The following is a 16,759-nucleotide window of genomic DNA, read 5'->3' as shown; positions in this document are numbered from 1 at the left end:
CACCTGACGGTAGGACTAAATGGAAGCAGCGGAGGAAACTCTCACTTACCGAGATGACACCTTACTTCACAGGAAGCTGCTCCCAAAGGACAAACATAAGGACAAGATGGACAGTAAGGGCCAAGCCATCGAGACAGAAAGCGAGGAGTCCAACTATGTGGACCTAGACATGAAACCCGACGGCGCAAAAACAGTGAAAGTGACTTTCACTGGCGAGGAGAACCAGCTGCCTGTTATCAAATGCGACAGTTCAAAGCAGTGGGAGCACGATGAGGAGGGTATGATCATTTCTGAGGATTTCGTGGAGGAGCAGTTCGAGGACGAGCGGGCCACCTTCCCCGGGCCCGTTTCGGGTGAGCCTCTTTTGGAAACTCTGACCAAACTTCCCAACACCGATCGGGAGTCGGAAAATGAGAAACAGCGCCAGGCTGAGCACGACTGCAGTGAACATGTGTGCAGTGAGAGTGATGAGCTCCAGTACACGGATATGTATCTAGACAGCAAGACGGAGTCGGATGATGGTGCCAGCGCGGTGATGTCCGACCACTCCGACACCGTGGAGGACGAGTCCCACTATATCACGACGCACGAAATCCAGTTGACCGAGCTCGACCACGACGTAGATTACGACCTGGGGCGAGGGACCTGTTGGGATTTTGAAGACGACAACTTGGTTTTTTCCTTTGTGGATTACGCGTCTTTCGAGAGCGACGAAACGCAGGAGGGGGCTTTGATACTGAAACGCAGGGGCCAGGCGAAAATGCAGTCTAATCTTGGTGGAGAAGTTGTCAGCACCGAGCAGGAGGATAGTGATCTTTGCGACTCGGACAAATGCGCCAGCTCAGATGAAAGCCTGTGCAAAAACCACAGCGGAGACGCCAATAAAGGGAAAATTCATGTATCAATAAAAACATCCTCCAGGGCGGTGAACAAGCCAGTCAGTACCTCTGACAACAGCACGCGTGGGAACACAAAACACTTTGGAGACGGGAGCCACTTCTCTTTTGTGAGCTCTGGCGCCAGAGTGGGGCCCTTTACTGACAGAGCCCAATATTTCATCCCCGCTCCAGGCCGTCAGCACCTTGCATCCAAACTGAGACGGAAAGATATTAATGAGTATTCCAGCGGAGCGTCCAGCTCCATCAGTGAGCTGGACGATGCTGACAAAGAGGTGCGTAATTTAACCGCAAAGTCTTTCCGGAGCTTGGCATGTCCATACTTCGATGCCATTAATCTTAGCACCTCGAGTGAGTCCTCGATGTCGGAATATGGGTTGAATAACTGGTCGGCTTATGTGGACTTGAAATATGGAAACATATCGCGGGGAAGGCAGCGAAGCGTAATTGAGACTTCGAGCACAACTTTGGAAATGAATAAGACTGTGGACAGTAAGAGGCATGATAAGTCTATTACCAGTATGACAGCTCCACAAACCAAAATGTACGCACTGAACAAGAGAACAACTTCTCAACAATCATCCTCATCTAGCAAAAAGATCGAACTTAACGATCCCGATCAGCCAAAACAGCGTGGAGTCACGCTGAATTTCCGGTGTAATGTTGAAGCGCCCAAAGGCGCCAGACGTCCAAAATGCTCCAAGAAAGCACGATCCAATGAGCATACTGGGACTGTGTTGGCCCAGTCAGGGTGTGAGATGCAATATCTTCAAGATGGCACGGAGGGTACACACAAAATAGCAGTTTTTGCATCAAGTCTATTGAAAAATGTGATTTCCAAAAAGATGCAGCTTGAACAGGAGCGCAAAATGGAGAGGGGTGAAATTTGTGACGCATTCCCAGCACTCTCCCCGAGTTTTCAATTTAAAGAGCACGACGGAATGAAAGACAGGGGTCAAGGAAGAGGCTTACAAAGACAGACATCAGAATCGGGCTCAGGTTTTACTGTTAGCTCTGCTGAGGGTCTATGCCTGGAAGGCAGCAGACCCAGCTCCTGTGAGCCTGCAGAGGAGCAGAAAAGCAACAAAGCAACAGATGATTCAGAAAAGGGGAAACACAAGCCTCCAAAAGCTTCGCTCAGCCACAGTCAAAGCAGTGCATTTAATTCACTGAAAGAAGATGAGCCAGAGCCCACAAAGGAGGCTGAACCCACATCTTTAACCAACACACAGACCAAGACAAAGGGATTAGACACCAGCAGCATGCTGACAAAATTGCTGTTTGTCCCAAGCTGCCAGCTTCTTTCAAAAGAGAAGGATTGTACAGATGGCTTGGCAATCCGTGCACCTGTCACAGGTGCACCTGCTGGCCCACAGAAATGTGAAAAAGAGTTAAAAACAGGCAACAATGGAAACATGGGCAAAGAAGAAACCGAGAAAGGGGGGAAAACCCCTGGGATAAAAATATGCCTGAGGAGTGTGAATGAAAATAAAGGCTGTACACTGAATATCGCCAACCTGTTAACCCCTAAAATACGTTTGAACACTGTGAACACATTCAGGGCAGCAGGTGATGCCAAATGCCATGTGTTGTCTGCTTCAGATAAAATCCCAAACTTTACTGTTAGAGACATAAGAGACACCAAATGCAAGTTTCAAACACCAATATATCAAGTCAGAGATGTCCGCAAATTGGTAAAAAGTTCATATCGCTTTGTTTCATTGGACAATAGTAAGGGTAAATGTTCCACAGCAGCTGGAAAACTTGAGGTCACAAAGGCGCCGGTTAAGCATGTACTACCATCTCCTATTGTGATTAAGTGTCACTCTGTAAAAACAAATGTTAAACAACAGACAGCTGAGGCAGGCATCTCATCTGAAACATCTCAAAGTGAAAATACACCATCACGTTGCACAGCCAGTAGGGTGCCACTTGTTGCATCGAAGCAGCTACACCCTGACCAGTCAGATATTCAGCCAAATATTGAAACCAAACTGACAAAACAGAGGCAGGAAAGATTTGCATGTGAGATGTCCGAGAGGAGAAATGAGCCCAAAGTACCAAAACAGGCTGCATTAGAGAAGCTTAAAGCTGCAGTCAAAACAATGGAGCAGCTTTATGTTTTTGATAGAAACGAATGGAAGCGCAAAAGTCAAGCTCCACAACCAATCACAGACAGCCATGTGTTATCGCTTATTGCCAGTGAGGAGCAGGGAGCGGGGGAGCTGGAGACAACAAACACGAACAGGGTTCCTCAGTCACAGGACGCTAAAGCAGCTCTGAATATCATACATGTTCCATATAACGATGACACGTTTAAAACACAATCACAGCAGAAAACGTTTAGTAACAAACGCGTGCTTCGTTTTGGCAACAAGGCACGTGTCAGCATTAGCTCAGTTAGTGATCCTCTTTCACAAAGCTCCGCGCTGCAAACATCATCGACTATGAAAAGCTCCAGGACACCGGTGGCTCCACTGTCGGTGAAAATAGAGCCCCCGAAAGACGGCCAGGTGGAGCAGGGAAAGGTCAAAATCATTCCCACCAATCCTACTGTCGCACAGGCCTGCTCAGACTCTGAGAACTATTTAACCATACCGGGGTATACGAATGAAATCAAACTGCTGAATCCAGATCCCGTTTCCAGGGAGGTGAGTTCAAATGTTAGCCAAATCAAAACAGGTGACAGGAAGACACCTGAGCAGAAAAGCTCTCCGTTAATCATGGAGTACCCAGCTTCAAGCATCTATCATCAAACACAGCAGCAGGTGTTGTGTTTCTCTCCATCTGTCCCGACTGTGTCCCCTATACCGTCTATCGGAGAGGCCGTAACTCAGCGCAAGATGCTTTTGGACCCCACTACTGGACATTATTACCTGGTGGACACTCCTATACAGGCCACCACAAAGAGACTATTTGACCCTGAGACAGGCCAGTATGTGGACGTGCCCATGTCCCGTTCTCCTGTGGCACCTGTCACCCCTGTGCCACTCTCGTTGTCCCCCATGGCCCTGAGCCCAGGAGCGTACGCCCCCACCTACATGATCTACCCAGGCTTCATCCCCTCGCCCACTCTGCCTGCCCAGGCGGTGTTGTGTCAGCCGCCGTGTCACTCTGAGGAGGCAGGTGGAGAAAAGGTAAAATACGGCAGAAGTCCGAAGCCGGACACGAATGCAACAGGCGCAGAGAGTGCGTATTACAGTGCAACAGGTGAGGCAATACAAGGGCCACTGCAGCTTCCTGTTAGTTTGGGACATGTGACCGCCAGAGGAGGTGCAGCGAGCTCTGACAGGAAGCCAGTTATCAGCATCACAACGCAACAAGGTCCAAGAATCATCGCACCACCTTCCTTCGACGGCACAACAATGAGCTTTGTAGTGGAGCATCGGTGACCATAGCAACATCTCATCCTACATGTAAGTCAGCATCTATTCACATGTCCCCTCTACTCTGAATGTAAATGTGTTGTCATTTATTTACTATTTGAATACATTTGATTGAAAAATATCTAAAAACAATAGTTTTTGAAATGTTGCATAAAGTTCAGTTTCAACTTTACTGAATCCATTAAAACCTTGAAGTTAAATTGCCTCGTTCTGTAAAGTACAGAGGGCCCGGAGGAAGTACTGAGTACATCACAGTTGAAATGTTACTCTGTTTAAATGTTTCTTTATGTAATGCTGCTGTGTGTTTACTTTTATTGAAAACGACCAAAAACGTTTTAAAAAGCAGCCTCATTTGATGACATCTCTGAATTAGTTGCTTGTATTTATATAAACAGAAAAGTGTAACCAGGAAGGTTCAGGTGCAGCAGCCTGACTGTATTTCACTATTCAGACTTCGCAAACCAATCCATCTTTCAAGAAAACCTTAATGAAACATCCTCCGGTCTGTGCCACAACAGCGCAGGTAGCACTTATTTATAATCTTTCTTATTCTTATTTGTTTTATTCCTATTTAATAAGCATTGCTAGAGGGAGCCTAAGATCACAACTGCTTCTCTGTAACTGTTGTGCATATGACAAATAAGGTTTTGAGTTGAACTGAAATAGGAACATTTCGGAATCAAAGTAAATTCTTGTACAACCTTAACTCAACATTCAACTACTAGTTTTTTCAGAGCTTTCATCTGCTTCTCACTGACCATCAGCAGAAAGTGAACCTCGAGCAGAAAATATTTTGTCAATCTAAAATAAACTAGTTAAATGCTATTTTAAGGAATAGAGAAAACAGCCATTGTCTAAGGTTAAAAAATAGAAAAAACGAATAAAAAAAACTAAACGTATCAATTGTCATGAAGGTAAAACAATGCCGGTTCTTTTGATTTGTCAAAAAAAATGAAATTTATTTAGATCCACTGTTTTCACAGGGACATGCTCATGAGCTCAAAAAGCGACTGAGTTACAGTCATGAGTTGATACTCGTAATTAGTCACTTTCCACTACTAGAAATAAATGATCCATGCCCTAAATTGGCAGTGAGATTATAGAGTTTGGCAGGGGCGGAGCTTGACGTTGTAAACATTGGCAGCTCAGCCAAAAACAAGGGGGGGTCTGAGGACATGCTCTCCCGGGTAGTTTTTTTTCCCCACTGAGATAAAATAATGCCCAAAAAATCTATGTTTATCATTTGGGAAACACATGATAGTAATAATCATCCTTTAGAGCCTTCATCCTATTTTGTATCAAATTTTTCGGTAACTGTCGTCATCATCCTGGATGACTAATTTTCACTCCTGCCACTTAAAAAGAGGCAAAAACTATTGCTATTTTTAAGTTTCATAACTTACATAGGTAGGGGAGGAATTTGGCGTAAACAGCATGACTAATCTTAAAACTTTTTTTTTGTCATACTATGCTGGAGTAAAGTTCACAGAATAAATGTTTAGCCAACAAATCTGCTAAATTCGCATCAAAATTCCATAATAATCTGTGCAGCTCAAATTGCAAATAAAGGATCCCATGTACTTAATTACATTCGATTTTTAAGGGAATAGCATAGTAGCAGCAGCAGTACTAGTAGTGGTAGTAGTAGCAGAGAACAACCCCATATTACAATGTTAGGGGGGACCTGGATGGCAATATTGGTAATACCACTTTTGCTCCATTTATTTGCTGGTCCAGTCAGAGAGACTGAAGGCAAATGACACAAACTGTAAGGTATTTTAACACGCCCCTTCCTCTCCTCCCCTGGAGTTTGGTATTTAGAGGTTGCTGATGCTGAACCATGTGCTCTCATTGTACAGCAGTGCAACACTCACATTGTCATTGAGTAAAGTTCTTGATTTACTCCATGAGTTGTTTTCTCACTATTGGGTTGTACATTTTGCTAAAGCCGCGGTCCATGTTGGCTGCTTCAGCAGTGGCATGTCAGTGTTAATAGACATGCAGTAGCTTCATGACAGGTAACCTGACTCCGCTGGCCATGCTGGGTTTTTCAGCCTCGGCCCGGAGCAAGTCGGTTGAGTTCCCTTTTCTCTGCATTACACATCGTCGGGCTATTTTGATAGTGCGAGACGAGTTTGTTTACATGGTTTATTCTCAGGGTTGGAAAGTGTCACAGGAAAGCATTCCAGTCAGTGAAACCGTACAACCAGTTATTCTCATTCACTGTCAGAAATGCTTAAATTACTCAGATTACATTACAGTTCATTAATGTTTGTTGTTCGTGACAATTCATGAAAGCTTCCCCCTGGCTGAATGAGTTGGAACAAGCCATCTTGCATTATTATACTAACAAGGTACAAAAGAATAAGCTAAATATGTAGCTTAAAAGTTCAGTTCACACAAGTAATGACAAACAAATGTTTCCACTGACCCTCATCTACCAGACGGTTAAGGATTTTTTTGAAGGTTTTTTAAAACACAACAGCAGTAGTTGACAGTTTACAAGTTATTGCTGTCAATAGATTTATTTTGCATAATTCACGAGAAGCACAGCGATCTCTGTTGATTATTGAGTGGCCAGGAAATTGTTTCTCAAAAGACAAGCTGGAGTTTTTTGAATCCAATTCAACTGCAATTCAACTATACTTCAAATGTAGATATTAGCATAAGTATTAGTGTCAGAGATTCAAAACCTCGGTGAATAAAACCAAAAACAATGCGTGCACCGTGGTCACATCACAGACGTGTCGAGCTCATGTTGTCAGTCTAAGCTGTACTCTTTCAGGGTTAGTTTAACATCCATCAGCTTCAGCTTGACCGTTAGCTGCACTGTGTCAACCAGACAGGGGTTAGCAGGTAATGCGTACCACATTTACATATAGCACATTTTAAAAGCTTGCTTCAGTATTTCAGTCTAATGGAGTTTTCACTTGTTTATAATATACTACTACTACACCATATAATGCACATTTGATGTATATTAATGTACAAGTGAAAACTCAAAAACTCTCTTTCAACTTGTTTAGCTGACAAAAGTAGGCTCAATAAATAAAATGCTAACATTATGTTTAAATATCCATTCACACTTATTTAACATTTAGTATTCCACCACAGTGTCTGTATGTAATCTCCAGTTTCAGGTCAAACTCAAAAGGCCTTTATCACGGCCAACATTTCGACTTGTCATAGGAGGAAAAGCACACGTGTATCGAGTAACAGTAATTCGGTGTCCTGCATGCATAGTGCAACTGAAAAACCAATGTGAAGTAAAAAACCATTCTGAATCTTATAAATTACACCAGTGGTTTTCTCTGTATGACATGAGTTAATGTTAAAATGCGCACCATTATCAAATACATGTACTTTACATACAAAATGAAAACACATGACATTATTTTAGAGACAATGAGAAGGAAACTAGATTGAAATATAAGTGCAGTGGAAACAGTGAATCAATCAAATGGCCCAAAGTCCCCAAATCATAAAAAAAGTATTTTATTTAGAGGTTAGCTCCATGTCTGCAGTGTGAAGTGTTGATAATGTTGTTTCGCTATTGTCTCACTCTCGGCAGTACTAGTTGACTGCTTAAGGCAGCAACGCCTTCTGTGTTTATTTAAACAAACAAATTAGATTTGAAAATAAGGATAATGTGCTCAGTTCTCCTGGCTCTGAATTTGCTATCCATTTTTAGACATTTTTGGGAAGGTCTGACAGGAGACAACTTCAATAATCCATCCAGTTGGAGATAAAGGCATAAATTAGGCCCGAATTACAGAAAGAAAGAAAGAAAGAAAGAAAGAAAGAAAGAAAGAAAGAAATGCAAAAATACATTTAAAAACACATGTAATTCCCTTTTTAGTCACACTGTTGAATGCTGTAGCCCATACAAACTTAGAATGAATTCTAGTTTCTCATACACTCATATAGACACTTACAACTATCACAGTCCATTCTCAGCTAATGTGTCAGAGCAATAATACAACTGCATGAGCATGAGGGATACATGTCAGCTGGGTGCGTGGCAGGCAGGGGCCTAGCATGGGGTTGAGTAGGGGTGTGAAGAGGAACACAGGGTGTGTGTGTGTGTGTGCGTGTGTCTGTGTGTGTGTGTAACGGGTGGTGGTGGAGGGGGTGTGTGCTGCAGAGAGACGCGGGGGCATGGCTCAGATAGTGATGCAGGAGGAAAAGGTCAGGCAATGTAAAGTATTTGTTGTGCTGATGCAGAGGACAGCTGCTCGGAGAGATCAGATGCTGCTGCAGCTCCAGCTTGGAAGCGAGTCTGCAGGGCTGAGATGGGGTCAACTTTTTATAGCCCCCTCCCCCTCTGCTTTTTCCGAAACGGGGAGGAGGAGGTGGAGAGCGCTGCTGACCTCCAGCACTCCTACATAAACTAATTGAGTAATGTGCCCTCTGCAGTGATTCGGCTGAATCTGGTGAGCTGGTTCAGAACCAGGAACTACAGGCAGAGAAGTCTTAAGGCTGAGTGGCTTAACGACTTCTATCATAAACTTGACAAATACAAAATCATTTTTTCTCCTCAATTATCTCACCTTATTTTCATAGCCTCCATCAGAGTTTAACTCCCATTCTATGTCTTCTTTTCTGTTACTCTAGACATCTCCACTGAAGAATGTGCCTTCATTCATCCCAAGTGCAGTTTTCTACCCTCCCAACTGATCTACTCCCCAAGACAAACTTCCACCAACAACCAACCATTTTTATCCCCACTCTGTTGTGTTGTTTATCCTTGCAGCAGACCTTATTGTAATATGTATGCATTGCAGCACTTTGTAGGGTAAACGCATTAAGCCACATCCTCTGGCTGATGCTCTGCCATGTTGCTATATATGAATCTGCTTTGTAATACTTTCCATTCAGCTGCTGTCTAGAACTTTTAAAATGCTGTTTGGGCCCTGTAACATGTCTATTCAAAAGGAAACGAGGCAGGTCTTCTATTACAGTTCAGTGTTATTGGTCAAGCCACAATTTTATTATCAAGATTTTTTTTATGATGTTACCATGTCTTTAACTTTGTAATTTTTGATTGGCAAAAATCACATCTTTCTTTTATAAATGAAAAGTTGACCTCATAAGCAATACATCACAACCTTGGTGAATCAATACACAATCCATAATGTCAGCAAACTTGATAGTATTGCGTAACTGACATCACCGAGTCAGTTTGCTGACATTATGTCTCCAGCTGTGCTGCTGAAACACTTTAGAATGTCACAGATAAAAGTTTCAATGGGTTTACCGCAAACAAAATAAAATTGCTGCCAGTTTATCCCAATGAGGTACTGCAACCAAAACATCCCTTTAATCCCCAGAAGTATTTTCCGCATAATCCGCATTGTCAAGAGGCATCGGAAAAAATCAAATTTCCCATAGATTGTATTTCCTGCATACAAAGCTGCAAAGCTTGGGAAATGCACAGGACTGCACGGAGTTGTGGCAAAAAGGTTGACTGTGCTTGCTGTGGAGGCAACCAAAGAACCCGCCTGTGGGGAAGAAGGCCACAAACTGAAAAAGTTTGTGGCCTGGTCAAGGGAGTTTGCCCATCTAATCTGCTTGTGACCACTGTTATTCAAAAGTTACACAGTCTAGCTTTAATTTACACAATAAGACAATTACAGTGAATACAACCTTCAATATGTTACACTGTTTTCTGAGGACAGGGACCATTTGTCTGCACTGAATTATTAAAACAAATGCAGATTAAGGGGTCGTGTTGAATCACCCCAAATTCAGCCAGATGATTAAAATAAATTAAAATGATTGTATTTCAAAATAACATGTTTTTAAAGATGTCCCAAGTAAATGGTAAATATATGATATTGCTATGTATCATATCACTATTCTCCAACACTAATGTTCCACATTCACAATAACATTTCCATCTTTTTTAGGATGTTCTACTTGACGTATGTGTAACCTCTGTGCTATGACTCACAACATGCTGCTAATACCTGCACAACTGATATGCTGTATAAAGTAGTGTATGTTTATATTTGAATAGCACGCTCCTTGTGTGTTAGAGTGAGAAAAAAGAAAAGCACACCAAGTGTGCGGCTCACATGAAGTGGAGCTGGGACTATGGTTTAATTGTGTACTGAAATCAGTATTTCCTAAGTAGTGTTGGGCCTAAATGAGTCAGAGCCAGCTGAGAAATGTACGGGATAACTTCCTCTGTGTTGGTTTATTTTACACTTTTGTGTGTAATGAGATGGGAGTTAGTGCGTGTGCATCTGAATGTGTCCGTGTTCGTGGCAGTGAGTTATGTACGGCATTTCAGTATTCTGTAAGCGTACAACAAGGAGTCATGTTACTTCACTGTAGACTCCATGTGTTGGGTGTGTCGCCACACTTTACACACAGCAATGTTTCTCTTTTTTAACCCCCTTGACCTCTTAGTTTATATGTGTATGAATTTGAGTTTTCATTAAAGGGACATATCAACTAATGACATCCATACGATTGCTTTCTGTGGAGAGAAGTTCTGAGGTCATGTTTTGATCCGTTTTGTTTCCTTTTGAATAAATACAGTGGGGTCATCATAGGTCATTATGCTATACTTGACTCAGCTATACCAGCATCCCATGCAGAACTAACTGTAGATTGCTATTTTTTAGCATGTTTCAAATCCAGACACACATTAAAGGTATTTGGAGCTGCTGGTCAGTCTATGTACCTTAATTCTGTAAAATAAATGTTATTAAGGCTCTGTGACAACAGCCTTTATATACATTGCTCTATGAGTTGACTTCATTTCAAGTGATATAAATGCATGTAGTAATTCGAAAGACTTGTTGCTGACTGTGCAGTAGATTGGACATGGTTTGCGCTTTAGAGCAAGTTGACGTTTGAACATTTAATGCATTTGAGGTGAAATTTAACTTAAATTTGTACATTTAATTCAAAACACTTATTAATGATAAACTACAATATTCTTTTTATAATTATAATGTTTAAACACATGTGTCCCTGAGGCAGTTGAGTGCAATGCAAACTGTTGTTTATTTATAAATTATGAATCAGAAGTTTTGCCAAGTATCCAAAGGAAAAATAAACAGGTACTATGAACAAGTTACTGAGAGATATGATTTTTTACTTCCTACCACAGAGTTTTAAAAGTATGTGTTTGATCAGCATAATAAATAAAGACCGATAGATAAATAAGACTAATAAGATAATTGGTAAGCTCCAGTTAACCAGCTTTTCTAATGTTGTCATAAACATAAAACTCTAAAAACAAAAAAAACATTTCTACATGAATTTCACTAGTTTCTTGTAAGACCTTTATCTGTGAATAATAATGTACTTAATGCACTTGGATTGTCACTCTTTTGTCACCACACTGACAGCAACGAATGACTGTAAACATCGGTAATAGCAGGAGCACTATATGGACTTGTTAATTGTAAAATGAAACATTGTACATTTTTTCTGATGAATTTGTCCCAAATTTGCACTGTAACATTGAATGATATGTTTTATTTAAAACATTCTTCCACATGTCCCTCAACAAACCTGCTGACTTTGAGGTTAAATGTTTGAAACTGATTGTATCAAAGCTTGCTTTTGTATGAGGAAAGATGGTAAACGGAAAGTGAGATGGTCTGAGATAAGTGTATTTATGAATGTTCAACGAAAAAGGGCACATGTTTGAATGAAATGCCTTAACGGCTGTACTGTCATACATATTTCATGCCTGATGTCAACTGTGACTGCCCCAGAAAAAGACAGAGGTCAGGATGACAGCGGAGAGATGCCATGAAAGGAGAAGTGAGTTCTACGTTTACACTTAGAGCTTGAATGTAATAAAATGATGAATGAGTGTAATGTAGACTGTAAAGCCTTCATATGTTCGCAATAAATTCAAAATCAAGCCACTGAACATGTATGTGTCCATGCATTTAAATCACGTTAAGGTCTAGTTGTGTATGAAATAAATTTTTATGTTGTCTGTATCTTAAGTGACTCCTGAAAAACCCACGCGAACTCTTTGTTCGAGTGAGAAATGAATAAGTAAACATATTCAAATCACTCTTTTGGAATGTGTAATTGCTCAGATACAGGGATGTGAGACTAGTAAGGAATATCTTAAGAAAGGGGTATACTTTCTAATGACTCTTTCTAACAGTTTATACATTGTAACTAATGGCTTCATTAAACATTTATTTATTCCTCAGATCACTGGTGAGAACACTTTTGGGATGTCATGTTGTGATACCTTTTGCTGGTCAAACATTGAGTGCTTGATGAACTGAAGAACTAAAGTTGTTTTACAACCTGGCAACCCAAAAGTTGTTCTTATTAATGGCCTATAATAGGTCTTTGACATGTTAATAAATGCTTAATTAATCATTAATACTTGCAACTTGCAAATGATAAACTCCTTGTGAATTGTAAATCTACAAGAAAGCGGTACCTAAAAAGTAAATAGATTGAATTTACCAGAAGAAAAATACATTTAATTGAAAACAAATTATCTTGTTCTTCAGTAGAACAAAAAATCTGGCTGCAATAACGGGTTAAAATAACAAACTTCCTCAAATATGTTTGTGTATTTTGACTTTTTGAGAGATTGTTTCTGAACATTAGTAGCTTTTATTCTGCGATATTCTGTGTTGACTATTATACTTTATTTCCCTCTATGTACCTGACCTGATCGTGACTTTCTGCAGTTTCATACTTGCCTGATAAATTCACTCTATTAAAAACCGAGAGAAAAAATAAAAGACAAGGGTCAAAGAGAATCAAAGAGATTTATGCCGACAGAAGAGCACTTTTAGCATCTGTCAGCGTGTAAGGTTAGCTTTCTGGCGACACTGAAACATCACCCGGGCCGAGGCTTAAGTTTAACCTGACAGTTTGCTGCTGTGTTTACTTGGTTGCCGTGGATGCAGTGAGACTGGCAGACACTGGTTTACCCCCAGCTGCTCTCGTGGTTTCTAAAGAATCTATTAAAACCCAGTTGTTGTGTTTGGATGCCAGGAGGGGCTCTGATGTCACAGCTGTGACACAAGAAAAGTCAAGATTTATTGCCTCACCTGGATCAACAAGTGTGTGTTTTAGGCCACTAAGGTATATTTGTCTCCTTGGACACAACTATTAATACAAATGAGGGCTATTGGTTTAGTGCAGCTAACAAAAATACATGCTAGTGGAAAACGTTATCTACAAATTTGCCATAACCAACACAGGTTCAAATATAGAGTTTGCCATCTTGAAATGATGTGATTGCCAGAAACGACCAAGATGCAAGAGCTTCATGGATCACTGGTTTCTAAGAGGCTAGAGCTACGCCAGGGACTCTGAGAGGCTGTACTTAGTGCAGCAATGATTTTAGCTAAATGTAATGTCAGCATGCTAACACAATGGCAGTCCAATCCTGCTGACGTTCAGCAGATGTAATCTTTACAATGTTCATCATCTTAGCGTGTTAGCTTGCTAGCATTTGCTAATCAGCTCAAAGTATTGGGGAACTGTAGGCTACTTTGTGGTGATTTACTTAATCCTTAATACATAAGGGGATGTGTGCCATTAAAGTACACAAACTCACACTAAACGTTGAATCTATCAATCCAACTGACACAGAATAACCATGGGGAAAATAGGATAGTATCCCAGAACAGGAGTAGGCCTACCAGTCTCCGTGTTGGGCTACGAGCAGAATTTTATGAATATGCCAAGATTAGTTGCCATGACTTCTGTAACTATAAGTACTTACATACATTTGGGGGACTTAACCAAAAAAAAAGAGGTCAGCAGACAGTTATCCTGATTTAATGGTGTCTTTTAAATGCAATGCTCTCATTTTGTAACCCAGGCTGTCTGTTGTAAATCTTTAGTCAATTGAGCATCTAACTCAGACTTTATACAACTGTTTTCACAGGCTAATGACAAATAAACTGACTGTGACTAGTGCAATTGGTGGACTGCCCCTTTAAAAGGCAAAATGAACAAAGTCCCACAGCGTAATTTTACCCCTGGGACCCCCAGAGGGTTGTTCCAGTCATGCATATTGCACAATTACACATACACTTTGTTTTTGCTGCATCTCAACCATAAGCCAAGTCAAAAGGCAAAGTGTTGCCACTGCACATTTATTGTCAGCCAATTACAAATCTAACAAATTGATCCCCAAGTATGAAAACACAACTTGAAAGTCGCTCAAACGTCTTAAAACTACCAGAATATCTTCGGACAAAGTAATTACTTTGAAATTACAGCCAAGTACAAAAAATATTTTCAAGTGTTATTAGATTCACTATTGGAGATTCAATTTTCCCTTCAAATCTTGCAAGTACAAAGTAAAGATGAAGCACACACATAGTCTCTGAAGAAACAATTAAAAAGTACCATCATGATTATAAACATGGAATTAATTCATGTTACTCTGCTCAATAAGTTATTTCAGCTGATTGACACAAAACAATACATTACTCCTCAGTAAACATATTTACCGGTAATTAAAAAACAAAAGGAATGTTGACAGAGAGGAGCATTTCTATTCATGGGGGAGAGTCAATACACTGTCTACAGTGTGATATTTACATGTACATTTATACTGTATCTGGGTTGGGATAATTACAGTGGTATTATACCCATCAAATAACACATGCATCCTGTGTGTACCCATCATAAATACATTTTTGAGGAAATCCATAAAAAGACTGCAAGAATTCCTGATTTCAAACAAAATGTCTTAAATACTCACAGGAATGTAAACATTGCATGTGTTGTTCAAAAGATAAAAACATTCACCCCTCTTCTCTCTTGCATGCTTTCACTGCATGAGGCTGAGGTGTGATAGCTGTCCCTGAATGCAATAAGTGACAATATTTGCCCCTGGATAGTTCATGGTATCTCTACCAACTAGAGTCAAAAACCTTCCTGCACATGTTTGAGTTCTCCTGGTGAAGAGGGAATTCAGAACCGGGGACGAGCTGCTTCTTGCCCTTATGCGACATAACGCTCTTCCCTGATGACACCCTCTCATACTTGGTCAGGTATTCACTGAAAGCAGAACATCAAGAATAGACCATTAGGTTTTTGCATGAGATGATTCAACAATAATATCAGAAAGAGACATTTTCTGTACAAAGAGGGGTCTCACAATACCTGACGGGGAAGGTACTCTTGTCCATCTGCATGCACACCAGGAAGGGATAATCGGAAAACTGGACAGTGGTGATGAAGTCCAAAGATGCTTCCGTTTCAAAGCTGACCTCCACACCCGCTCTCATGAAGTCCATGTCCACTGTAATGTTGCCAGTGACCACTAACGCTCCGCTGAAACCATAAAGGAAAAAACGTGTGAATCCGACAAAGAACAGTATGTGAAACTCATGCATTCCCGTTGTTCCCTTAAAGTTCATATCATTTACATGGTAAATGTCGGAGAAAAAAAGGTCATATAGATTTATTACATGGGAATATTTGTGACTATTTCACATATAAAATAACATACAACTTGTTTGTGAAATATGTTTGCCTTGTAAGGCCCAGGAGGGGTAAAAGTCCATTATTTTCTATATTGGGACAATTTAGAGTGCAGTGTTGTTGGTCACACCACAGTCACACACAAAATGAATACAATTAATGCTGTTTTTAATCTTTTTTCAACCAGCAGTTACCACTTAACCAGAAAGCATAATGTGAAACAAAACAATCAGAAACGATTATTTTATTTAGCCTTGTCCCAACTACATTGGAATAGTAGAGTTAAACTACCATGTAACAACTTCCTTTTATGTTTGAAATCAAAGTGTGTGCCAACCAGTGGAACATGCAACCTCTGTAACGATGCCAGTGGAGACATGCCTTGGCAAAGATGCCAGTGTGGTTTGTTCTGTATCTATAGATAGCCTACCAGTCTATTATCAGAGTGGAAGAGGTACAACTATGCTGATCCATTCACCTGCCTCTGCCCTTCCCCTGCACACACTGGTCAAATCATCCCGAAGTTCAAATGCAAGATGTGGCCCCAAACAGTGGTCAAAAAGGAAATCCCAAAACAAAAATAAATGTTTGTTCCACAGGATGCTGTTCGAAAAAAAAGTTATCAATTCCACCGCATCGTGTGTTTTTTGTCCGTTAATATAGATCCACATTACAATTACGTTCTTTTACATCCTTTCTAAGTTATTCTTAGTGGAAATTTACATGTAATCACAATCACTAAAGCGAGTGAGATTATAAGGCACTAGGGCACGGTATCGTTTACATTTTGATGCAGTACAAAACCCAAGTTTAAGTCCGGCGTCTTTTTGATAATTTACTTTGCTATATTAAGTAAAAATATATTTTTGTGCAAAGAACTTTTTCCATTTAGCTAAATACTCTTAAAATCAGAGAATATCGGACCAAAAAACAAGTGAACAGGATGAAGAATCTGATCAAACACAGTTTGGTTTGGGTTCTTAAAAAACACTTAAATGTAAATGCAGAACTGTCTGTCTACTGAGGAAA

The 16,759-nt window shown here is 40.5% G+C and overlaps 2 protein-coding genes across 2 annotated transcripts in view; one reads left to right on the top strand and one right to left on the bottom strand.

The window, feature by feature from the left end:
- Positions 1 to 19: 19 nt before the first annotated feature.
- Positions 20 to 12,134, top strand: LOC306784470 (uncharacterized protein C4orf54-like; the record flags this gene model as incomplete). The annotated part of the gene is made up of 2 exons (XM_079278480.1): positions 20 to 4,312; positions 8,897 to 12,134. One exon carries the CDS (start codon positions 20 to 22, stop codon positions 4,286 to 4,288), a length of 4,269 nt encoding a protein of 1,422 aa, XP_079134606.1. The 3' UTR covers positions 4,289 to 4,312; positions 8,897 to 12,134.
- Positions 12,135 to 14,628: 2,494 nt separating this feature from the next.
- The window catches only part of mttp (microsomal triglyceride transfer protein), a 13,246-nt gene continuing 11,115 nt past the window's right edge, over positions 14,629 to 16,759 (bottom strand). The window contains exons 17-18 of the mRNA XM_079277932.1: positions 15,410 to 15,580; positions 14,629 to 15,304 (exon numbers count right to left, since the gene is read on the bottom strand). Of these exons, the coding sequence (XP_079134058.1) occupies positions 15,157 to 15,304; positions 15,410 to 15,580 (319 nt within the window). The 3' untranslated portion in view covers positions 14,629 to 15,156. The remainder of the gene's footprint in view (positions 15,305 to 15,409; positions 15,581 to 16,759) is intronic.

Source organism: Melanostigma gelatinosum (genome assembly GCF_949748355.1).
Source record: "Melanostigma gelatinosum genome assembly, chromosome: 11".
Classification (NCBI taxonomy): Eukaryota; Metazoa; Chordata; class Actinopteri; order Perciformes; family Zoarcidae; genus Melanostigma; species Melanostigma gelatinosum.
The sequence above is the reverse complement of the archived record's forward strand: the minus strand, read 5'-3'. Positions and strand labels throughout refer to the sequence as shown.